The sequence below is a fragment of the Palaemon carinicauda genome, chromosome 30 (assembly GCF_036898095.1).
Source record: "Palaemon carinicauda isolate YSFRI2023 chromosome 30, ASM3689809v2, whole genome shotgun sequence".
In the NCBI taxonomy this organism is placed as follows: domain Eukaryota; kingdom Metazoa; phylum Arthropoda; class Malacostraca; order Decapoda; family Palaemonidae; genus Palaemon; species Palaemon carinicauda.
In genome coordinates this window covers 55,811,926-55,837,894 of record NC_090754.1, presented here as the reverse complement: position 1 = coordinate 55,837,894, position 25,969 = coordinate 55,811,926, and the positions used below count along the sequence as shown (strand labels likewise).

The 25,969-nt window shown below is 41.8% G+C and overlaps 2 protein-coding genes across 5 annotated transcripts in view; both read left to right on the top strand.

Moving 5' to 3' along the window:
- The window catches only part of LOC137623145 (nucleolar and coiled-body phosphoprotein 1-like), a 524,118-nt gene that overhangs the window by 187,344 nt on the left and 310,805 nt on the right, over positions 1–25,969 (top strand). The window lies entirely within an intron of this gene.
- The window catches only part of LOC137623144 (large subunit GTPase 1 homolog), a 35,489-nt gene that overhangs the window by 8,730 nt on the left and 790 nt on the right, over positions 1–25,969 (top strand). The window contains exons 2-10 of the mRNA XM_068353824.1: positions 10,009–10,131; positions 11,177–11,301; positions 13,808–13,981; positions 14,429–15,113; positions 15,227–15,340; positions 16,635–16,788; positions 19,065–19,216; positions 20,562–20,615; positions 21,757–21,866. Of these exons, the coding sequence (XP_068209925.1) occupies positions 10,009–10,131; positions 11,177–11,301; positions 13,808–13,981; positions 14,429–15,113; positions 15,227–15,340; positions 16,635–16,788; positions 19,065–19,216; positions 20,562–20,615; positions 21,757–21,866 (1,691 nt within the window). The remainder of the gene's footprint in view (positions 1–10,008; positions 10,132–11,176; positions 11,302–13,807; positions 13,982–14,428; positions 15,114–15,226; positions 15,341–16,634; positions 16,789–19,064; positions 19,217–20,561; positions 20,616–21,756; positions 21,867–25,969) is intronic.

The following is a 25,969-nucleotide window of genomic DNA, read 5'->3' as shown; positions in this document are numbered from 1 at the left end:
AAATATCTCTTTCTTAATTTTGCTTGTACAGATACACCCTAACCTAACCTTAGTTAAGGGTTTTTTAAAACTTGTAATAAAGTGAAAATATAAAGTTTATTTATAAATGCATTTTATGTAATTTTTAAGAATTTAAAATTGATTTCTGTATTAAGTAGGGGATTAGTAGTTAATCCCTTCTTCTTTCCCACCGTTATCCCTACATTAAGGGATTGGTTTGCTTGATGTGCCCAATTCAGTGCCTTCTATCAAAGGTATTCTCTTTCACTAAATATCATCTCTCCATATCATCCTTCACCTTATCTTGCCATCTAATTCTTTGCCTCCATCTCGATCTTCTCCCCCTAAAAGGTTCCACTCCCCACCATCTGTCCTCAACACATGCCCACACCATCTCAGTTGTGACACTTATCACCTGTGTAATCTTTACTGTGCCTGCCATTCTTATTTCATCTTTTTCAAATCTTTCTTGCTACCTCTCTCTACTTACCCTAGGCTGCTTTTTATCCTATTCTCAATTCCAGCCTTACATTCTCCTTCCTGACTTATAGTAGATCCCAAGTATTATTGTTCCATCTGTTTTATAACCGAGTCTCTCCTTTCATGCATAACTATCCTATCCCTACCTTCCTTGCTGGCCGCTGGGGGTTCAGTCTTACCCATATTTACTCTCAAGCCACCCCTCTCCAAAGTCTCTTGCCACTCTACAACCCTTCTCTGTAAGTCTTTCTCATTTTCAGCAGTAATTACCAAATCATCTGCATATAGCAACTCCCACAGCTCTTCATCTCTGATATCTTCATTTAATACATCCATGACCATCAGTGGTTTATCCAGTGGTACAACTCCAAATATAAAAATAATGATAAATGAAATTTGGAACCCAGGTGTTTGTGTTGTAAGATACAAAAAAAATGAAAAGTGAAATATAGGGATGCATCTGAGCCTTGCCTTAAATTAACCCAGGTTACTAGGTCTTACTTCCAATTGATGGATTTAGTTCTACCTGACTGAAGAATCTTCACATAACTGGAACCCTCAACTTATCAAACCACACCTAGCATTAAAGTACCCTATCTGAATAGCACACTATGTTATGGGATAGATTACTGTACTATACTCCATTTCTTTTAGCGAGTCATATTTGCACCGACTCGCAGCGGTGCCCCTTTAGCTCAGAAAATTTTCCTGATCGCTGATTGGTTGGACAAGATAATTCTAAACAATCAGCGACCAGGAAATTTTTCCGAGCTAAAAGGGCACCGTTGCGAGTCGGTGCAAATATGACTCAATAAAAGTAATGGACTATAATAACTTTCTAACAAGTTCCTATTAAAAATCCGAAAGACTGAAGATATTAAGGCTTTCAAGAAGAAACTGAAGACTTGTTTTTCAAGTGTTACGATAACGTGGATTTAACAATAAACACAGTTTGCATTGTGAACTGCTAAATACTGTTCCTGTGAATGCATATGATAAACTGAACATGTAGCTCCTGTAGAGAGTAGAGTTCTCCTGCAGTATAGAACCAGGAATGCAGACCTTAAAGTAAAGTAAGTAACCTACCTTAAACCTAGGGAGTTGAGGATTGAACTTTCACATGATAGCAGTGCGAGACTCTCCCGCATTCTTGCCTCTTATGATTTTATATTCAGTAGAGTATGATTGTTGATAATTACAGTACATTTATAATTTCTTCATGGTTATCAAACCCTAAAATTATTAAAAATCTCTCGGATTATTATTACTACTAAGCTACAACCCTAGTTTGAAAAGCAAGACACTAAACCAAAGGGCTCCAACAGGGAAACATAGCCCAGTGAGGAAAGGAAATAAATAAACCATAAATTCTAAAATATTTTAACAGCAGTAACAACATTGAAATAAATGTTTTATATATAAACTATGAAACTTGAAAAAAAAACAAGAGGAATAAAAATAAAAAAATATTGTGCCTTAGTGTACCCTCAAGCAAGAGAACTCTACCCCAAGACAGTGGAAGACCATGGTACAGAGGCTGTGGCACTGCCCAAGACTAGAGAACAATGGTAGGATTTTGGAGTGTCCTTCTAAAAGAGCGGCTTACCATAGACTGGTGATCGTTTGTTATTTGTTGAAGTAGAGATGTTATGTATGTCATAATGTTTCTTGATCAGAAGTGAATTGTAATTTCTTGAAAATTTTTCTTTTTGAGAAAGTCTTGAAGATATAGAACTTTTTACATAGACTGTAATTGACACCTGTTTTTATGTAGGTAAATTAAAAATGCCCAGACACCTATAGGTCTGTGTTAAATCCCCAGGAGCCATTGCCTGGCTATCCTTGGTCCTAGCTTGGTGGGGAGGGGGCTTGGACACTGATCATATTTATATATGGTCAGTCTCTAGGGCATTGTCACTGTCTCATGCCTCTGTCATTCATGAGTGACCTTTAAACCTTTTAGTATTCTTTACAATTATTAGAAATTACCTAGGTTTAAGGTCGTAACTGAATTTTTTTTTTCCTTCTTTTTAACCCTTTTACCCCCAAAGGACATACTGGTACGTTTCACAAAACCCATCCCTTTACCCCCAAAGGACGTACTGGTACGTTTCACAAAACCCATCCCTTTACCCCCAAAGGACGTACTGGTACGTTTCACAAAACCCATCCCTTTACCCCCAAAGGACGTACTGGTACGTTTCACAAAACCCATCCCTTTACCCCCATGGACGTACCGGTACGTCCTTGCAAAAAACTGGTATTTAATTTTTTTTTTTTTTTGCATATTTTTGATGATTTTTTTGAGAAACTTCAGGCATTTTCCAAGAGAATGAGACCAACCTGACCTCTCTATGACGAAAATTAACGCTGTTAGAGCAATTTAAAAAAATATATACTGCCAAATGTGCTTGAAAAAAATTAACCCCTTGGGGTTAAGGGTTGGAAATTTCCAAATTGCCTGGGGGTAAAAGGATTAATGATTTTGCAATAGTTGAGTTTATGACAAATAACATGAAGTTAGGGAATTGGCAAGCATTAACAGTACAGTGTACCATAAGGTTGTAACTGATTTTTTTCTTTTATGAATTTACAATAGTTGAGGTTATGACAGAAAGTAACATGGATGGGGAGTTGGCAAGAGTTAACAGTACAGTATACAGTATTAGTTAAGAAAATATTGTTTATATATCTTAGTAGCCCTCTGATGGGCAAGGACATATGCTTGGTTTTTTGTAAAGCTGTTGTACACTACTGATAAGACTGAATAGGTTAAGCCTAATTTTATGTTGAGTTAAAGGCTAATAGGTTAAGCCTAATTTTATATTAGGTTAAAGGCTAATAGGTTAAGCCTAATTTTATGTTGAGTTAAAGGCTAATAGGTTAAGCCTAATTTTATGTTGAGTTAAAGGCTAATAGGTTAAGCCTAATTTTATGTTGAGTTAAAAGGCTAATAGTGATAAAATCGTCCAAATTGATATTGCCATTCATAAGACCATGAAAAATATGTTCTTCATCATTTTTATTTCAGATATACTTAATTGAATGTTTGTTCCGACACAATATACTCAGCGAGAACTACTTTCTATAGGAGAGTCCTTGACCTCTCAATCTCGACCAAGATTTTCCCGCGTTATCCCCCTATCTCGCTCCATATAGTTTCTACCCCCGCCGCCAGGATACGCCCTGAGGGCAGGATTAGGGCAGGTCACTGCCTTCCCGGGTCAGCATCCTCATTAAGTTCTTGGTCGTGAGATGTGAAACATCTCACCCTCTCGCTTAACTCTCGATCCTTTGGCGCGTTGTGATCCCACGTGTTTCCAGTGTGGGGACTTGTGTTTTTTCTGCGTAGTGCGTTTTCGCAAAGTGTTCTCAGTACGTCCCCCTTGCGTATATCCAGTGTTCTTGTAACTCGATAGTGTTGGCCCTTCGTGTGCGAACGATGGAGCATGTGCGTCGTTGCCCTGGTCCTAGAGCCGGAAAGTCGTGTGGGGCTTTCCTCTCTAAGCCAGAAGTGGACCCTCATTCCCTTTGTTCCACGTGCAGGGGTAAAGTTTGCTCCTCCTCGGACACATGTCCGGAGTGCGTGAGTTGGGACGGCATACAGTGGGTACGGTATAGTACCAAGAAGAAGAAGTCGTCTAAGCGTTCCCCCAAGAAAGTGAGTGGCGTGTCCTCTTTACCGTCGGTCGGTGATCGGTCCGACGAAGCCTCGGCCTCTCCGTCTCCTTCGCAGAGGAGCGGGCAACAAGCCCCCAGTGTTATAGTTAGCCATAGTGTTCTCCCCGGTGAACCCAGTGTGAGAGAGGAACCAAGGGCTGGCCCCTCTGGAGAGAACGGAAGGGCCGCTAGTGCTTCGGGGTAATCGGGCCACGTGGCAGGGGATCACGCTTCCTCAGAAGACCCAGTGTGGGGCAGTGTTGCGATTTCGGAGTCCCCCCCGCCCTCGTGGGCCGGTGCGTCAGGTTCTCCCCCTCCAGAGGACAACCACGCTAGAGTTCGCCGCCCGAGTAGCGATGCCTTCGGGTGGAAATTGCCGAAGACTCCGGGGAGGTCACCGCTAAGGATGGACGTGTCCCTGGGCCCCTGGCCTCCTAGCAGGGATAGAGTAGACACAGTGCCCTCTATCTCTACAGCATTTCCCGAGGACTTCCTTCAACATCCTGTCTCGGACGATCGACGGCGAAGAGCTTCCCCCGCGCATCACTCGAGCAGCCGTTACGCGAGGAACGTGGCGCCCTCAGACTCTTCGGAGGCAGATTCATCCTCCGGAGGAGAACGCAGGGAGAAACGACACCGGAAGAGAGAGAGGGCCGAAAGCGATCGTTCCCGCTCCAGGTCGAGGTTGCGGCACAGCAGGAAGCGCCCCCGCTCTCACTCCCGTAAGTACAGGAGGGATGTCTCTCCCGGCGGCGAATGGGTCTACGTCCCTTCAGGAGAGTCCAGAAGGCACCGCTCTCCAGACTCTCGGTCCAGTGAACGAGCCTCTAGGTTGTCGCTACCTACGCACAGCCTAGAACCGCTCGACCTGCCACGCAGGAAGGACCTCGCTCTTAGGCACAAGTCCTCGAGGCCTCCGGTTCGCCCCGCCCAGCGGGGGGAAACGCGCTTCCGAGAAGGCAGCCCGACCGAACCAGCCCAGCTGGGGCGGTCGCCGAGCAGGAAGGACCGGTTCCCGTGGTCGGGTCATCCCACCGGGACCGTGTCCTCCTCTTCCAGAGCCTTGGTGCAGTCGAAGGCCCTCCCGGAGCCGGTGACTCCCGCCCTACGGCGAGACCCACCCGCGTACGGAGCGCCCTACGGTTACGGGTCGACCTCCCTGGAACCAAGAGGAGAACGCCCGGTCTACCGTCCAAGCACGGCGCCCCCACGCCAAGCCGAGGCCTCGGCCGACGGAGGCGAGGCTTCCCCGTCGGAGGACTCCGCCTACAGAAGGGTGGTAGGTCTCATCAGGAGGCTCCATGGAATTCCAGAACCCTCGGCGCCTAAGGTGAATGCCTGGAGGTCGAGCCTCCTGAGATACACTCACCGTGACGTCCTGCCGAATTCCTCCCTGGCCCTTCCTCTCGCCCCAGACCTAGTTCTGGGACAAGAATACATTGATAACCTGGTGGCCAGCAGTGCGGAGGCCCCCAAGTCCCAGAGTGCCTCCAAACTCCTCCAAGGTCTCAAACCACAGGGCAAGGTTTATATTCCGGAAGGACGGCGCCCAGGTCCCTGTATGGTGGACCCAGCCTTGGACATCCTGGGGCAAGGCGGCTCGGACGAAAGGGCCTCTTCAGCCCCTGTGTCCTTCTCACCCACTGAAGCCGCCATGATGGAGGAGATGTCAAGAGATCTTGTGAACGTCTCCTCATGGCTGGACTGGTGGGCCTCCACGTTGGTGAACGTACGAGCCTCCACAGACCCCGACGATCCTGAGCAACAAGGTCTCCTGACGGACCTTCTCACCTCCGGGGGGAAAGCCCTCAAGTTTATGGCTTATCAAGCACTCTCCTTGACGGCCAACTGGGTCCTTAGAAAACGGGACACAGTGCTTTTTAAGTTGGCAAGGAAAATCCCGGACAGAGAGGCCCGAGTGGTTCGTAGCCTACCCCTAGGGGGTGAGTCGCTGTTTCCGTTGAAGGAGCTAGAAGTGATAATGGAGAAGGTGTCCAAGAGGAGAGAGACCAACGCCCCCAGACAAACATCCTCCAGGAGGCCTCCTTACAGGAGATCAGTCTCGGATAGTGCCGTGACTCCTCAGGCCACCCCCAGCTCTTCGAGGAGGGACGCCCCCTCCTCCTCCTGGACAACTCCTCAGCCCTCCCGCAGGGGAGCTCCAGCTTCTGCCAGCTCCTTCAGGTCAGGTTACTCCGCCTCGAAGAGAGGCAGATCAGGCCGCCCCTCTAGGAGAAGGTAGAGGGAGAGGCCCCCTACTCCCGCCCAAGCCTCGGGTTGGGGGATGCCTCAGACCACATTGGCAAGCATGGAAAACGCATGGGGCGGATGCTTGGACGGTGTCCGTCCTGAAAGAAGGCTACAGGGTCCCCTTCATAGCGGATCCACCCCCTCTTATTCCAGCCACCCAGACAGAATGGTTGGCTCCCAGGGACCCGTTGAAAAGGGCCACCCTACAAAAAGAAGTTTCCTCCATGTTAGAGAAGGGAGCCATGGAAGAAGTCCTTCTCCCAGGGCCAGGCTTCTACAGCCGCCTGTTCCTGGTGGAGAAAGCAACGGGGGGTGTGGAGACCAGTGATAGACCTGTCGGCCCTCAACAAGTTCGTCAAGAAGACGAACTTCAAGATGGACACCCCAAAATCCGTCCTGATGTCCTTGAGGGAGAAGGATTTTATGATGACGATCGACCTCAAGGATGCGTACTTCCAGATCCCGGTCCACCCGTCGAGTCGGAAGTTCCTCCGGGTAAAATGGGGCTCCCAGATCCTGCAGTTCAGGACACTCTGCTTCGGCCTGTCGACGGCCCCTCAAGTGTTCACGAGGGTCTTTGCGACGGTCTCAGTATGGGCTCACGAACGAGGCATCCGTCTCATCAGATACCTAGACGACTGGTTGCTCCTTTCCAGCTCAAAGGCCCTCTTGGAAGAGCAAGGGAAGGACCTCCTCCAATTCTGCAGGAGTCTGGGAATCATTATCAACCTGGAAAAATTGAACCTAACTCCATCCAACAGAATGGGGTACTTGGGTATGACGTTGGACACCGTGCAGGGGAAGGCCTTCCCCTCGGAAGACAGGATACAGAACCTCATCAATATCATTCAGCCGTTCCTGTCGGAGCTTTCCAGGAGGGCGAAAGACTGGCAGAGGCTGGTAGGTCACCTGGTCTCATTAGAGAAACTGGTTTCCCAAGGGAAGATACGGCTCAGACCCGTACAATGGAACCTCAAGGTTCTATGGTCCCAGACAGGCTCTCAGAAAGCGTTGATTCCGGTCCTTCCAGACACGAGAGCAGCCTTAGAATGGTGGCGATGCCAGTCGAACTCCCTCAAGGGGATGCCCCTCGGGTCCAGTCCCCCCGAGTTTCTCCTGTTCACAGACGCCTCCAGCCTAGGGTGGGGAGCCCACCTGCGGGAGGAAACAGCAAGCGGTACCTGGTCGGAGACCGAAAGGCATCTCCACATCAACGTCCTGGAGCTAAAAGCAGTACAGAAGGCATGTCTGCACTTTGCAAGTCGGTTGAAGGGAAACACCGTGGCCCTAATGTGCGACAACGCCACGGTGGTAGCCTACATAAAGAAGCAAGGTGGCATGAAGTCGAAAGAACTGTGCGACCTCACCATAAACATCCTGCATTGGGCGGACGAGCACCAGGTGATACTTCTAGCAAGGTTCATCCCCGGGAAAAGAAACGTGCTAGCCGACGGCCTCAGCAGAATGGGTCAGATAGTAGGGACGGAGTGGTCCCTACACCCGGAAGTGGCCAGACTCATCCTTCAACGCTGGGGCTCCCCAGTGATGGACCTCTTCGCAACAAAGCTCAACGCCAAGCTACCGGTCTATTGCTCCCCGGTACCAGACGAAGGAGCAGCCCTAGAAGACGCCTTCCAGCACAAGTGGGACAACCTGGACGTATATGCCTTTCCCCCCTTCACGCTGTTAAGGCAGGTGCTCAACAGAGCAAGAGCCTCCCAAAACCTAAGGATGACTTTGGTAGCGCCCTGGTGGCCGGAGAGAGAGTGGTTCGCGGATCTAAAAGACCTGGCAAGCCATCCGCCTTGGCCTCTGCCCCCCAGGCCAGATCTGCTGAGTCAACCTCACTTCCTCAAGTTCCACGACAACCCTCTCTCTCTTCGCCTTCACGTCTGGAGACTATCGAGCGGCTCCTGAAGAAGGAGGGGTACTCCTCCTCCACAGCTAAGAGGATGTCCCTATACCTAAGAAAATCCTCTACCGTGGTCTACCAGGCGAAGTGGGCCGCCTTTACGAAGTGGTGCGCGGCAAAACACATAAGACCTCTTAAAGCCTCGGTCCCTGACATAGCTGACTTTTTCGTGTACCTTAGGGATAAAATAGGGATGTCAATCCCAGCTATTAAAGGAGTACGAGCAGCCTTAGGCCAAGTCTTTCTCCTGAAAGGCATCGACCTGGGGACCTCGAGACACATAGCGATGCTGATTAGAAGTTTCGAGCAGTCCTGTCCTCCTCAAGCCAGGAGAGTGCCCAGATGGGACCTGGCCAAGGTTCTGAAAATGCTGTGTCGTCCTCCCTTTGAACCCCTCAAAGATATCGGGGACAAAGACCTCACCCTCAAGACAGTCTTCTTGCTAGCCTTGGCTTCAGCTAAGAGAGTAGGTGAGATCCATGGTCTGTCCTACGACGTGGCACACTCCAAAGGGTGGAGGGAGGTATCCTTCAAGTTCGTACCCTCCTTTGTAGCAAAGACTCAGAACCCAGCAGTCTGGGACCCGAGGTTTGAAGGTTTCTCAATTCCGGCAATCCCCAAGACAGGCAATACGGAAGACCTGAAGTTATGCCCAGTCAGGACGCTCAGGAAGTACCTGGAAAGGACGGCTCATCTCCGCCCAGGTGCCAAGAACCTCTTCGTCTCCTCAGGTGTTAATAAGAAGCAAGTCTCCAAGAACACTATTTCCTTCTGGCTGAGACAAGTCATCACTAGGACTTATGAAGAGGACAAGGTGGCAGTACCAGGCACTCCCCGCCCCCATGACATCAGAGGCCTGAGCACTTCCTTGGCCTTTGAGAGAAACATGGCAGTGGGGCAGATCCTACAGGCCGGCACTTGGTCGCACCAGTCGACCTTCACTGCCCACTATCTCAAAGACTATTCAAGAAAGTCTTTGGATGGATTCTCCAATGGGACAGTCATCGCCGCCCTTCAAGCTGTGTAGCGGCAGGCTAGAAGACGTCCCCAACGGTGAATAGACTCGTTCCTACTTCTTCAGGAGAAGATTCAGTAGAGAAGATGTTAAGAGGTGAGTCTTAAAATATAAGCGTAAGGTTTCCGCAGTTACCCTCTATCCGCTCTCTGTACCCCCGCATTCCTTAGCCCTCCAGGCACTATGTGCCAGACCAAGTGGCAAAATGGCTCTCCCGCCTCCTAAGGTGTAAGTCTCCTATAGAAAGTAGTTCTCGCTGAGTATATTGTGTCGGAACAAATCAAAAATTTTAAACAATTTTTATTTTTCCTAACATACTCACCGAGAACTACTTTCGGGTAATGGCCCTCCCGTCCGTCCCCGAGTGCCATTCATCCATTGCCGAGTTGGGCTAAACGTCGAACTTAATGAGGATGCTGACCCGGGAAGGCAGTGACCTGCCCTAATCCTGCCCTCAGGGCGTATCCTGGCGGCGGGGGTAGAAACTATATGGAGCGAGATAGGGGGATAACGCGGGAAAATCTTGGTCGAGATTGAGAGGTCAAGGACTCTCCTATAGAAAGTAGTTCTCGGTGAGTATGTTAGGAAAAATAAAAATTGTTTAAAATTTTTGATTTTTAAAACTAACCTTTACGTAGCTATAAAAGGCTGTTCATCCTTTAAGGTTTTTAATATAACTTTATGCTTTCAGTTACACACATCAGAACTGAATGATGGCCAGGATTGGAACAGAATAGATTTCAATTCCGTGACGGAGCAAACTCCCGTCGAAGAATTCCTGAATACAGCAGAGTTGGCTGGAAGAGAATTTCAGGTGAGGATTTTTCTATGTTTTATTTAGTTTTGTAACAAAGTCCATATAGTGGGGAAAAAAATGCTTTACGGGGCATTTTTATTTTACGTTTGAATATTTGATAGGTTGTTATGCTGTGTGTGTTTGAAGTACAGAAGCTCCTCAACTCACAAACATCCGGAGATACAAACAAATCCAATTGAAAATAACAAAGATAACAAAAAAATACCGTAATAAAACAATATGATATCATTTAATACAGTAAGCAAAACAACATGTGTAACAACCTGATATCTATTTCATATGAAACCCGACTATTTCTTGACTCTTGTAGCTGGAAATCATAGGCATGGAATTCAGGTTAGCTCTATCCTAGGATAAAATTGAACCAAATTTGACTTACAAACAGCGTCTTGGAACCGATTAACCCTTTTACCCCAAAAGGACGTACTGGTACGTTTCACAAAACTCATCCCTTGACCCCCATGAACGTACTGGTACGTCCTTGCAAAAAACTGCTATATACATTTTTTTTATAAATATTTTTGATAACTTTATGAGAAACTTCAGGCATTTTCCAAAAGAATGAGACCAACCTGACCTCTCTATGACAAAAATTAAGGCTGTTAGAGAAATTTAGAAAATATATACAGTATTGCAAAATGTGCTTGGAAAAAAAAAACCCTGGGGGTTAAGGGTTGGAAAGTTCCAAATAGCCTGGGGGTAAAAGGATTAAGTTTTTAAGTGGAGGACCTTCTGTATAGGTGAAGCTATTTTGATAATGATGCACAGTATTGTATATGGTTATGTTGAAAATTTCACAGGAAAAGTGTAAAAATTATATAAAATTTGCATTTAAAAGTGTAGTTTGTCTTATAAACTGTACTGTACATGATTATTCAAACAGTGCAAAAATTATATAAAATTTGTAATTTAAGGTGTAGTTTGTTTTATGTATTGTACATTATTCAGTAAGTGTAAAATTTGTATAAATTTTGCAATTAAAAATGTAGTTTGTCTTTTATACTGTACATAAATATTCTTAAGAGTTGTGGTGACTTTTCAGGCAGAAAAGTTAAACATAAATTTTGTGAGGCCCACGTTAACGCAAGGTTTGCTTACGGAAGCCGAAAAGAAAGTAGTCAAGGAGGCCCAGGAGAAGAACAAGACACTACTACGTATTCCTCGCAGGTGAGCATATAACAGCTTCATTATTATCTTATTCATGTCTGGCGTTTGTCCGGTTTTCATCAACACGCTGCAGTGGACTAGAAATGGCTGGATTTTTTGTTGTTGTAATTTACTTAGGTATAGAAGTCCCATTGCTCATTAGATACTTACTAGTAAGGTTGGTTCTCCAGTTATTACATCTGATCATGCCTTCATTTCATTAGTAGTGGAGACTAAGCAGCCTGTCCCTTATGTATCATTCTCATGTAAGATTTATATGAAATCTCAAGCAGACTGGAATGGCATTTTGAGTGAATTTTTTTGCTTAAATTGGTCGCAGTTGTATAATAGTGTCGATCCTGTTGTTCCTTTGAATGAGAATCTAGTCAACATAATTGATAGGCGTATCCCTTCTCGTGTGCTAAGGTACCTAGTGAAAGACAAATCTGATGATTGTAGATGTGCTTATTTGGAGAAGCACGAGGCCTATCATCTTCGGAAGGGTAACAGATCAGATTTGACTTTGAATAATTATACTCAGCTAAGAGCTTTTGCTCAGAGAGTTTATGTTTCAACTGATAAGGAATACATTTTAACCATAAAAGATAACCCTTTCTGGTATAACCCAGGGACATCAGTGGTGGGCTACCCTTAAATCTACACTCTTTGGTGTAGATGCAACAGTTCCTCCTTTACTTAAACCAGATGGCTCTATCACTCACTGTCCAAAGGAAAAGACAACCCTTTTGGCTGATGTGTTTGACAGTAAGCAGAGTAATGAGAAACTTCATCTTCCTCATTCCTGTTTTCTTGAGGCTAAACTAACTAGTTTAGTTTTTTTTTTTTTTTTTTTTTTTTTGTGAAATTATAGCTCTTTTGATGGACTTTGATGCTTATGGAGGTGTAATCCCGAATGGTATTTTGACTTTATTTTTTTTTTCATAAAGACTGCAGATTTCTTAGCTCCAAAGTCATCTGTTATTTTGCGCAAGTTAGCAAGAAGAGGAGCTTTTAGCATTTATTTGAGAATTGGTAATGTCACTTCATTATGTAAATGTGTTTGTGGTAGCTCAAGTCCAACTGATTACCGCCCTATTTCCATAACTCCTATATTATCTAAAGTTTTTGACCGTCTTTTGACAAAACGTCTAAATAGGTTTGCTGAAGGTAATCAATCATCTGTTCTCTACTTTGCAATTTGGCTTTTGTAAAGTCCTTCAAAAAGAAGGCAACTCTGTGACCCCATACGAATGGGAAAAGCATGCTAATAGAAGAAAAGGCTTAGGAGCATGTGATGCTCTTCTTACAATCTCAAATGATGTACAGAAATCCCTTGATTGTGGTCAGGAAGTTCGTATGATTGGCTTCGATTTTAGTGCTGCTTTTGACCGTGTTAATCATGAAGCCCTTGTTTTCAAGCTCCAACAGTTGGGCATGGGTGGGTCTTTTCTTAGCATTGTTATTGAATTTTTAAGTAATATCTCAAAAAGAGTTGTTAATTATGGGAACCATAGTGAGTATAGGAATGTGATATCTGGTGTTCCTCAGGGTAGGGTAGTGTTCTTTGCCCATTACTCTTCATATTATATACACAGGACTTGTGGTTTGGCCTAGAAAACAAGCTCGTTTCTTATGCAGATGATGCTACTCTCTTTGCATCAATTCCATCTCCTGAATGTGGATCTGCAGTTGCTAAATCCCTTAATAGAGATCTAGCCAAAATTAGTGCATGGTGTAAATTAATGGGGTATGAAGTATCTGCCCCTCTGGTAAGTGATGAAGACCCTATAATAAAGCATACACTAAAATTCATATCCTACAGCCACTTTTCTACCTGGTTAACACTTAACATGAATTTAATATTATTATTAAAACTAGCTAAGCTACAACCCTGGTTGGGAAAGCAGGATACTATAAGTCCTAGGGCTCCAACAAAAAAGAAAATAAGGAAATGGAAAGAATAATGTACCCGAGTGTACCCTTAAGAAAGGGTTGTGGTGGCGATGTGGTAACGTCCCTGACTGATGCACGCCAGACTGGGGTTCGAGTCCCGCTCAAACTTGTTAGTTCCTTTGGCTGCTGCAACCTCACCATCCTGGTGAGCTAAGGATGGGGGATTTGGGGGAGCCTATAAGTCTATCTGCTGAGTCATCAGCAACCATTGCCTGGACCTCCTTGGTTCTAGCTTGGGTGGAGAGTTGGGCTTGGGTGCTGATCTTATATATATATGGTCAGTCTCTAGGGCATTGTCATGCTTGATAGGGCAATGTCACTGTGCCTTACCTTTGCCATCCATGACCTACCTGTAAACCTGTACTACAAAAACAGTGTTTTTTTGTTTTGTTTTTTTCAGAAAATGCATATTTTTGGAAAGGAAACATATCAAAAGATCATTATTGTGTTGTAGCTAATAAGTAATAAATTCATATAAATTTAAATCTGTCTGGCTGACTGGCTCTTCTATATATTTAGTATCTTGTAACAGTTTGTCTTTATTTGTACATATTTTTTTTTTTTCATTTTAAAGGCCACCATGGGACCGGACGACATCAGTAGAGGAGTTGATGGAATATGAACGCAATTCTTTCCTTGAATGGAGAAGGAGCCTTATCGAGTTGGAAGAAGTTCAAGGGATAACGCTAACTCCATACGAACGTAATTTAGAGTTCTGGAGGCAACTATGGCGAGTTATTGAGAGAAGGTGAGTTGAAGTAATGCTTCTTTTAGATTGAGATACAGAAGATTCTCAACTTACAAACATTCAGATACAAAAACAAATCCAATTGAAAATAATAAAGATAAGATATATAATAAAACAATATATTATTTAATACAGTAGGCAAACAACATTTATAATAACCTGAAATCTATTTCATTTGAAACCCTACTATTAGTTGACTTTTGTAGCTGGAAATCATAGGCATGGAATTCAGGTTAGGCCGACCCTAGGCCAAAATCTAAAAAATTTCAACTTGTAAACAATCTGACTTACAAACTGCTGCTTGGAACCAATTAAGTTTGTAAGTCGAGGACCTTATGTAAGTGCTCAAAGTGTTGTTTATATGATATTTCTTAAGTAATTATACTCTCAATTTACTTTCCAAGTTTCTTTTGTCACGTGGCTGATAATAGCGGACTTTATTTCCAGCGATGTTGTTGTTCAGATTGTCGATGCTCGAAATCCTCTCTTATTCCGTTGTGAAGACTTGGAGAAGTATGTCAAGGAGGTCAGTCCAAATAAAGATAACCTGTTACTTGTCAACAAGTCAGATTTTCTGACAGAATCTCAGAGGGAGACTTGGGCCCAGTACTTCAGAGAACGGAACATCAAGGCTGTGTTCTTCTCAGCCCTCGATGGTGAAGAACTTGATGCTATAAGAGAAGAGGAAGAAGCAATCTTGCAGGAGGAAGAAAAAAGGAGACTTCAGGAAGATGAAAGCATCCCGGAAGATGAAGATGAGGACGACGGGGAAGGCGATTCCGTTGACGGTAATGTCGAAGAGTGTTCTAAAGATTTGGAAAATTTGAATCTGCATGCAGAGAAGGAAAAGACTGATGACAAAATATCTCCAGAAGTACACGAAGATAAAAAAGAAGATATCCCGTCAACTTCCGAACAGTCGGAGTTTGTTACATCAAGTCGACTACTGAGCAGATCAGAACTAATAGACGTTTTTACGACCATACACAAAACACAACACATTTTAGGTAAATGTGTAACGATTGGTCTTGTTGGGTACCCCAATGTTGGCAAGAGTTCGACCATCAATTGTTTACTCAAGGAGAAGAAGGTTTCGGTATCGGCAACACCGGGAAAGACAAAACATTTTCAGGTACGGTCTTAGTTATTCTTGATGATTGTACCAAGAGGAGCATTAGAAATATATTTGAAACATTGAAAAATGTATGTTGGAATATCTGATCTAAGACTTACTTTCATTTCCAGACGTTATTTTTGAGTAACGAGGTCATGCTGTGCGATTGTCCAGGCCTTGTTTTCCCCGCCTTCGTTGCAACAAAACCAGAAATGATAATATCTGGCATCCTTCCAATCGATCAGGTCAGCCTGAACATATTTTTTTATTTAACTATTTTTAGAATTATAATTTTATTTTTTTAAAAGATTTAATTATTATTTACCAGAGCATATGTTTTGGGCAGTTTTTATCTTATCAGGGAGGTGATGTTGATTTGCAACATTAACGCAATGTACAGTAATTGTATTTTGCAGTCTTACAGTAATATACAGTTTATGTGAAGCACTGTACCTGTATACTGTACTGTACTCTTTTGCCTTAAGCTAAAAACTTTCAGAAAATTTAGTAATCAACTCCAAGGATTTTTAGTTTTGCAATTTAATTTCAAAGTCAACTCTTTAAACAATATTGCTGTAATGTTAGTTTGTTTAGATGGGTAATCAAGTAGCAGGCAGTTCGAGTAATTTTTATTAATTATTTTCTCACACTCCATAGCATTGATAAAAAAAATCATCAAAAATGCTGTCAATTAAAGTTTGAAGCATATATTTAGTATTTTTTTCATAGATTTCTTAGGATATATACTGTAAAGTTGTTCATTACCAAAAAAGGCATCTGTATTGTCGAAATATCTTTTATTATTTTAACGATGCTTTCCTCTGTTCATATTGATTTCAAGAACAGCGAAGGTGCTAGTTTAAAGAGAAATATATTGTATAATTTTCAAGGATCACTTGTGAGAGTAACTGTATAGCAGAAGCAATGGTGGGTTTTCTTTTTATGGCACAAGGATTTAGTGCACTTCCTGCGATGCACGTTTGGTACAGTATTATTAACAGGTCGCTATACCGTCCCGTGTCCGCAAGCTATACCTGCTATTTATCCTTCTACTTACCCCCATTCCCACTTCCTTTCTTCCTTCTTGCTGTCCAATCTCTCGTCTCTTATTTCAGAATTTATACCATTTTCACCTTGGCACTGAATCATCTCCTGAGCACCAGCACTGGAGCAAATGGTCCATACACTATTGTAGTCTATAAATTCCTCTACCTGTCTTTGCATAGTGGCATCCTATATATATAAGAGTAATGTTAATGTGTGGAAGTGAACCAACCTAGATGAAGACCTTGTTTGACAATGTGTACAAATACATTGGTGTCTCGTGTATAGAAATATGAGTAGCCAATATCATTTAATGTTAAAGAATAAGCAAGAGGGTTTTCATTGGTGTACTTCAATGAGAAAACATCGAAGTAATGATTTCCGATGCCTTTATAATCTGGCCAAACTTGTCGTTTGGGCTTTGGTAAAATTAAAATTATTTTGCATTTATGAAACAAAGGTTGATTCAAATAATTTTTTGTTTTATCAATACAGATGAGGGATGAAGTACCTCCAATCAATCTCATTGCTAACCATATTCCACGCAGCGTCTTCGAAAACATGTATGGAATTAATCTTCCCGCTCCAATAGAGGGAGAAGATCCTCTGAGACCGCCTACTTCAGAAGAACTCTTAAATTGCTATGGATGTGAGTGAGGGGTGTGTTGTTTTCAGAAAGGGCCAAAATACGATGGCATTGTAACTTGAAAAGTTTAAACTTTCAGCGAATATTTTTATGTTGAATAGACTGACATAAGTTGGTTTGTTTACGAAAGATCTATTTTTACTATTCTTAGAATGTTATTTTAATTATTCATTACTTCTCTTGTAATTTATTTATTTCCTTTAGTCACTGGACTATTTTGCCCTGTTGGAGCCCTTGAGCTTATAGTATCCTTCTTTTCCAATAGGATAGTAGCTTAGTTAGCAATACAGTAATAATAATGGGTCATCTAAAGTTTTTGTCACTTTTATGATTGTGTAATGGTTAGATATTAACTTGTGAATACAGTACATGTATTTTATCTTAGGAAGCAATTCTTCCTAACTTTCTGGAGGTTTTTTATTTATTAATTTTCGAGTATTAAACAATCCTCTAACAGTACTCTCATCCTCTTATGAATACTCTAGATAAAGTTCTGAAGTATGTTGAATGTATCATAGTATGTATGAAAATTAGTCTCCACGGCAGGAAGAAGTAGTCGCAACTATTCCAGGTTAAACTACACTAACTTAATGAGTCTTTCCAGTACAGTTTGCTCTTGCAATATTTATTTTGATATTTCAGTATTCTATCAAATACCTTTTCAAGATCTACAAATGTCGAATAATTTCTTCCACTTAATGTGGTACTTTTCTTGTAGTTACCATATTATAAAGACCATTTCTGTCATCGTCTACTTTGGGCACAAAATCAAACTGACAATTATAAAATTTTCTCAGCCTTTCCTCCAGCATTTTTCTGAGATTTTCATAGCATATTCAAATAGTCTTACTCCCCATTTTTTTTGTATTCCATTATTGTAAGACACATTCCCAGGAGGTTTTATCGTCCGTTCGTGGAGGGAAAGACTTGTTAATGGTTGAAAGGTTCTTGGGTTTTCCCATTTTTCTTCATTCAAATTATTTTCAAAATAGGGGACAATGCTATAATTGTTTTATATTTTTTTCTAATTTCTACAATTCCACCATTGATCTATGTATCTATCTACCAAGGCACTTCCCCCAATTTTGGGGGTAGCCATCATAAAAAAAAGGGGGCAGGCTTTTCTGCTCTTAGCTCCTCCCAGCTTGACGAGGGATTCAGCCGAGTTTGGCTGGCACTGCTAGGGTGCCATAGCCCTGTTATCTACTTCTCCCATCAACTCTTGCATTCAACACCTTCTGAAGCAGACTGCCACTTTCCATTCTCTCTACATGGTGGTTTACTTCAACACATTCATATACATTCTAGCTTCTGATTCATTTCTTACATTTGTTCTCACCCTCACTAATTCCTTCCTAACCCTATCTAATGGAGATATACCAGCCATACTCCTCAGACACTTCATCTCAAACATTCAATTTCTGTTTGTCTGCCACTTTTATTCCCCACAACTCCAATCTATACATCACAGTTATTACAAGCACTTTCTCATACAGAACTCTTTACATTCATTCCTAACCCTATATTCTCTACCACTCCCTTCACTGCCCCTAATACTTTACCTTTAATATAGGGATATATTTTCTTCAGCTTTCCTTGTCCATTTTGCTATCCAGAATGTTCCTTCTCTTGCGTCTCCCATGTTGAAATTCCAGTATGACCATGTTGTCTTGTTGAATAACCTTTGGATAATAGTAACCATAGTAGCCATACCTACCTCTTTCTGATGAAAAGCAGTTTAGTAACACCTATGAAAAATTATTCAAGGTTTCATGGTTTCCCTGTTGGGGCCACTGGGCTTGTAGTATCCTGCCTTTCCAACTGGGGTTGTAGGTTAGCAAGTAATAATAATAATAGGAAATATTTATTTTAATGTTACTGTTCTTAAAATATTTTATTTTTCCTTGTTCCCTTCCTCACTGGGCTATTTTCCCTGTTGGAGCCCCTAGGCTTATAGCATCCTGCTTTTCCAACAAGGGTTGTAACTTAGCAAGTAATAATAATGATAACAATAATAATAATATAGGAAATATTTATTTTAATGCTACTGTTCTTAAAATATTCTATTTTTCCTTGTTTTTTTCCTCACTGGGCTCTTTTCCCTGTTGGGGCCCCTGGGCTTATAACATCCTGCTTTTCCAACAAGGGTTGTAACTGAGCAAGTAATAATAATATTAACTTTTATGACCTAATAATTTAATGTTGATTTTTTGTCACTTATCATCAACAAAATCATCTCTTTTTATTTTGGCAAATTTATTTCTCATCTTTGCAAACAGTTATGAGGGGTTTCATGACACCAAGAGGTATCCCAGATAATTCGAGGGCAGCTCGATATGTCCTGAAGGACTATGTTAACGGCAAGTTACTGTACTGCCACGCACCACCAGGTGTTCCACAAGCAGATTTCCATATTCACACGCTGAAGAAGGTACAGTACACTTTCATGAAATTATATTTTGATGTCTTGTGACTTAGCTCATTTGATTTTTTGATACATTGCGGATTTTTACCATATTTTCATTAAATCTTTTGGACTTGTTGAAGTATTGGAATTTATTAAATGCAATTTACTGCCATTTTTCATTTTACTAGTCCAGTTGGTTATATAAAGTGGTTATTTAGTGTGAATTTCTTTGTATTTTATGTATTGTGAAAATTATTTGCTTATATTTTAATTTTTAACAATACCCATGACATGAATGATAAAGATTTCATCTCCTAAGTTAGAATGTGATTCTGACTTTGTCTCTTGTGTGTTGGTTTATAAAAATTGAAATGACCAGAGGTAATTTTGCATTTGATGTATGATGCTCTATCAAGACTTGAGTATTCCTTTGATAATGATACATATTTACCTCTACCAATAAAGTTAGGATATAATGTTTTACCAGCTGTTTGCATTTGTTGTTAACAGCTTCCTGGCCACAATTTTAATTGTAGAGTAATGAAAATTGTAGGGATTAACTGTTCTGTAAAAAGCTATAAATGATTAAATTTTGGAAAGTCAAGCAAAATGTCCAATTCATGTAATCAGCCATAAGTTTGGACATCGATGTCATAAGAAACTTCAAACTTGATTCATCATTAAGTGTATAAAAAGCCACACCATTTGATACGTTAAGGTCGAGAAATGAGCTGCCGCGGTGGAGGTCTGCGCTCTACTGAGTGCCCCTCAAGTCATGCATGGAATATCACAAGTTTAGAAATGAAGGGAAAATCATGCTTGCCATTTTTGAGTTGACTTAAAATGCTACTTGGGATTTATAATGTCATTCAATCAATCTATATACTTTGCTAGAGGACACTCCATATTTCATGATGAATTTTTATAATTGATTTCAAGTCTTTCCAGTTAATTAGTTAGTAATTTTTGGTGGCAAGTTAATGAGACTTCACAGATTAGAACTGGGCAACGTCACCCATTGAGGCCAAAAGTAGCAATTTCCAATAGAGAACAGATAAGAGGAAAATTTAGTTGAATCTTACAAAAAACTTCTTGTACTTTTGCTTCAATATTTTGAAATAAACCAAAAGAATGTCTCGCCTAATTTCAGTGATTCTTCACCATCTCTCTAGATCGCCTTTATCAAATATCATGTTTTGTGGCTATATATGTTGATTTAAGACTGAACGGAGAATTATAACTTCAATGTGGATAAACTATTAAGTTTGTACTGATAATACCTAATCATTGTACTGTATTTACTGAGTTAAGTGGAACAATTTGTTCTCTCTCATAACTTAATCTGTTAAATATTTTTGTACCTTTTCAGTTGGAAAAAACCAAAACAAACGTTAAACTAACACCACAGCAGAGATCAGTTCAGGTGAGTTGTGCCAGTAAGCTATACTCATTTTAACTTTATTGGAATTTTAGAATTTCCTCTCTACCCAAAAATACTGTTCTACAAAGTACGGTAATTAGATTTTTGTTCAAATGTAATCCCAGCTTTTCCTGTTTTAGTGCTATTGTATATGTAAAGCTACTGTACACTTCCAAGAAAGTGTTTTCATCGCTATTATAATTCTAAGGAGATACCATTTCATTTACTTGATTAAATGTTTAATTTTTTTTTTTTTGGGGGGGGGGGATAATACATTTTTTGATAGAAGATATATTTTCTTTGTGTGTACCTAATATTTTTTAAGATTAATTTTATACTGCATATACCATTCTAGAAGGTTATGGCAAAGTAACATGTCAAGTGTCAGAAAACTTGATGGAGGGTTTTGTTAATAGTATGAGTCAATACAGCTCTCAGTTTTGTATGTCTTTGTAATGAAAAGTTCTTGAATGCCAAGATTTAAGAAGGTATAACCAAACTCAGTCAGTTTTATAATGCTTTTTATACAGATTAAGCTACATATCTAAAAATTTTTAATCAAGGTGCAGTGTGGAGTGCTAATTATAACAACTTCTCAGAGAAATGTTCGTGTGTAGCAAAGAATTTTATGTTGGATCCCTCTCCCTCTTGTTATGGCTCATTTCATCTTTGCCGACACACACAAAATAGTCGGGCCTATTCTTTACACTTTCTCCTCTTCCCTCATACATTTTCCAACACTGATATTACCAAACAATTCTTATTCACGCAAGGGGTTAACTACTCAAATTGCTCAGTGGCCACTTTCCTCCTGGTAAGGGTAGAAGAGAGACTTTAGCTATGGTAGGCAACTCTTCTAGGACGACACTCCAAAATCAGTCTATACCATACTATCTTGTTTTTCTTCCTCATGTTATTTTGAAGTTTTTATCATCTTGTTATTTTGAAATTTTTATACAATAGTTTATATATGAAAGATTTATTTTAATGTTGTTATTGTTCTTAAACTTCTTGTACAGTAGTTTATATCCTCTCCTCACTGGGCTATTTACCCTGTTGGAGCCCTTGGGCTTATAGCATCCTGCTTTTCCAACTAGGGTTGTAGCTTAGCAAATAATAATTTTTCTCCTTTATCCATATTCAGCCATATCAAGTGAAGCCAGATGCCCTTGACCAAAGATTTTTCGGGCCGACAAACGTATCGCAGGTTCACGTGATTGGTGTCAACAAGGGAGGGAAACCAGTGTTGAAAAGGTAAGATGGAAAAGTTAACTAAAATTCCAAGACATTCGTAAACACAATCTGACTATACTTGAATTAACACTAAAGAAAGAAAGAAGCGTCATCTTGATAAATATAAGAGCACTGTTAGCAATTTTGAAGGCTCATAAACTTGGTCTTGCTCCAGTTATTCACAGGTAGAAAAAGACTTGATGATTAAGTACTTTAGAAGAATGATGTTAAGCCAATAGCATTTTAAAAGGCAGTGTGCTTTCATTTTACTGTACAGTTTGTATTAGTATTACAAAATACCCATTTACTAAAATTCCACATAACTATGTATATCTTTATGATGGTTCACAGTTTTAACTTTTAATTTGTATATAGTCCTACACAGTATGTGATTATTTTAAAAATATTTGTTCCAATTTTAATACAAACACTTGTCCTTTGGAAGGCTAAGATTCTGGTAAAAGCTGTAAACCGCCAATGAAGAATTCAGCCACCACCCAGTAGCCACTGGTAGTACAGGTCTGTTAGCACTCAGAACCTTCATGCTGATTTTGGCTGTCGAGCAGCAGACGTGTTCTCGACGCTCTCCAACTGTCCTGAAGTTTTTTTCACTAACAACTTTTTCCCATATCACTATGAGCATGAAACGAGAAAACAACATAAGGACGTCCCCAGGGCTGTTGGATTGACAAAGTGGCCCTTCTATAAGTAAAGTTGAGGTTGATCCTCACCATTTGTATAGAGGACATAAGTACCGCTGCCCTTCAAACTCGCCTATAGATGTGTGCAGGTAGTGGTCAGTCTCCCAGCAGACAAGAATTCGTAGCACAGTAGTAGGAAGAAGAGATCCAATCTGATCATTCGCTCGGGTTTGTCCTCGAGGTTGTGGAAGTCGGCGAGATCCCAAATTCCGAAACATCTGTACATTTCTAGTAATAGTGAAGTACTCACAGGGTGTCTGACACCTGCTTCTTCTTGTTCTTTAGGTCAATGTATTGAGATCCCTCCACGCACCGAGATCTTTCAAAGCACTGGGACGGGTCCATGTTATGAGATCTTCCGGCACTTCGAACAGTCGAGGACACAAAAGACCTTCCCCGACACCCACGTAATTAATGGAGGCAACATTATATAACCTCTCTGAACACTTGTACAAACATCTAGAAGCCACGTCTCATACGCGATAGTTGTCAAGGGTCTTCACCACCTAGCAACAGGCGTGCACTTCTGTTCGTTCTCCAGAGGCTTTAAGCACCTTAAACCTCTGAGGAGTCAGACCTTCACGCTGTCGTCCTTTCTTCTAAATGCTATTGCCCCATTACTATTTTCGGAGCAGTTTACAAATACATTGAGAAAGATTTTTCTGAAGTATGTGTCAAGACCACCTCTCTCATGAAAGAGACAGGAGTCCCAGGACATTGTTTACCCAGAGGAAGCAGAGAATCCCGACAGCGTTTATATTCATGGCACTCATTTGTGAGTATAATGACCTTTCATTGATCAGTGCTTCAGCGCACCTCAAGAATCAAAGCAAGGCCTGAGATGCCATGATCAGAACTTGGTCTCAAAGCTTAGGATGTTAATTCCCAGATCTCTTGCACATGGAGTTCCTTGTGCTATAGTTGATTGAATAAGATCCTGTCTCCTGCACTCTTTTGACGATGCTGGTTCTACGCACCTGAAAACAGGGGCCCTTCTCTTCCACTAATCGTTGGAGCAGTGACTACGCTGATGGCAGGAACCCCAGTGTATAGATTAGAGCACAAGACTGCTACCTTAGAAAATCCTTACATGAATAGCCTCCAAGCAATATCATGGATCAGCCACTGGTCAGGTGCATTCCCATACTTTGCCAGGACCCATGATTTTGCATACCCTGAGACAAGGAAACAGTACATGGACTTTATCCTGTCAGGAGACAAGGAAACAGTACATGGACTTTATCCTGTCAGGAGCCAAGGTGGTGACATTTTTGGCACACCAGTCAGCTAACCAGTGCGCCAGCTGGGAGACTGCCACGAGTAAGGGGAGACCTGCAATGTGGCAGCACCACAGGTCAAACCGGCAAGTGGTGTTCTGGTATGTATACTACCTGCCGGTCATTAACTCGTCATCTCACTCAGACACTGATGATGTTAAGAACTTAATATCCAGGATTACTGAAGCCCTTGCCCTAGAGGCCGAGGTGAAGGTGATGGGAAGGAAGAATGCATTAGAAGACATTTGGGATGATTCCCTCTGGCTTTTTGTCTTCTTTTATTGTTATTACTGGCTAAGCTACTACCCTAGTTGGAAAAGCAAGATGCTATAAGCCCAAGATCTCCAACCGGGAAAAATAGCTCAGTGAGGAAAGGAAATAAGGAAGTTAATGGGGGATATGAAGGCCAGTCATCAAACTTCTCTTTGCTGAAGGATTTTGTTCTCCAAGCACTTTTAAGATGGAGACGGTAAGCATTGTAAGGGCCGCTATTATTAAAGAAGATTTCTTGCTTTCTGTGGACCTGAACAATGTGTACTTTTAGGTACCCATGCATTTGGCCTACAGGAATTCCTCTGCTTCATGCTTTTGAGGAACAAATGTACAAGTTCAAACTCCTGTGCTTCGGATTGTTTACCAGTCGCCACGTGTTCATACGAGTGCTCATGCTGTTCTCTACTTTGGAACACTGGAACAGGATTTGTCTACAAAGTTATTTAGATGATTGGCGGATTCTGTCTTCCTCCAGGAGAAAAGTTACTGAAGGATCATTCTTTCCTTTTACCACAACCTATGGAAAATCCCAGACCTGTACCCAAGCAGGATGATGGAGTACCTGGGTATGTTGATAGACACAACAGTAACAAGTGTCTTCCCATCGGACAACTACACCACACAAGTAGACTTGGGGAGGTATCACAACTGGTTGTGCATGAACCAGAGTTCCGGCTTGACGGTGGCAACTAGAACATCTTTTGACAAGGGAAGCTCATGCCTCACCAGTACCTCCACTAGCAATCCCTCCAATGGTGTCTAAAGCATCACTGTGCATCAATGAGCGATCTCCTTACCAACTAGTTCTGGTAGTAAAAGAAGTATGGGAGTATCTAGCTTGGTGGCTGAACAATAAGAACCTCATTAAGGGAACTCCACTCAATTCTCTTCTAGAAGGAGAAGGAAAACCTGCTGGAAATGTAAGCAGAGCTGCTAGTATTACAAGCTTTCCAACAAGCGATTGATAGGACACTGTAGAATTAATGAGTAACAAGACTATTGTAGTAGCCTCTGTCAACATCCTAGAGGGCAGGGTTTCACAAACCATTTGCAAGTTGATAAAGGAGTAACTCTTGGGCACTCAAAACACTTTACAGTTGTCTTATAAGAGTCACACCAGACAAGGAATATACTACAAGACACACTCAGTTGCCTGGGACAGGTCGCGGTATCTCTGTATATTGAAAAGGTTTCTAGTTATTCTGCATATTGAAAAGGTTAATAGTTATTCGAGGTTCACCATTGATCATCCTGTTCACCATGTAGCTGAACAAGCATCTCCTAGAATTCTGCTCGCCAGAACCTGACCCATTGGCGGCATTAGAGGATGCCTAATATCGCCCTTGGAACAATAGGGACGCCACACCTTTCTGCCTGATTCTCCGAATAATCGACAGACTGTTGAAGACATCAGGTCTTAGGATGATCCCGGTGACTACACACTGAAGAGTATCCAGACCTGCTGATGCTCCTCATTGAAGTACCGAGCAAACTATTCATATGGGCCTCTGTCAGCCCCACCTTCATAATTACCCTAATCTTGTAGATTCCCTTGCTTTTCATGGTAGACTACTATCCAGCATTTTCTCCAAGTGAAAGGTCTTTCACAAAGCAATGCACATATGTCTGGATACCTGCAAAGATATTCTGAAGCTGTTTATAAAGGAAAGGGGGACAATGGCAATTGGTGTAGAAGAGATACTTCTCTACATTGAATTCCGATTTCCTCGTCTACCTCTGTCGGGAAAAGCTCCTCTCAGTCTTTGTGGTGAAAGACTATTGCTCAGCCTTAAGTTAGGTCTTCAGACTGAAGGGCTTAGACCTCTTCTCTTGAGAAATTGTTTATCCTCATGGGGAGCTTCAAACAATCTTT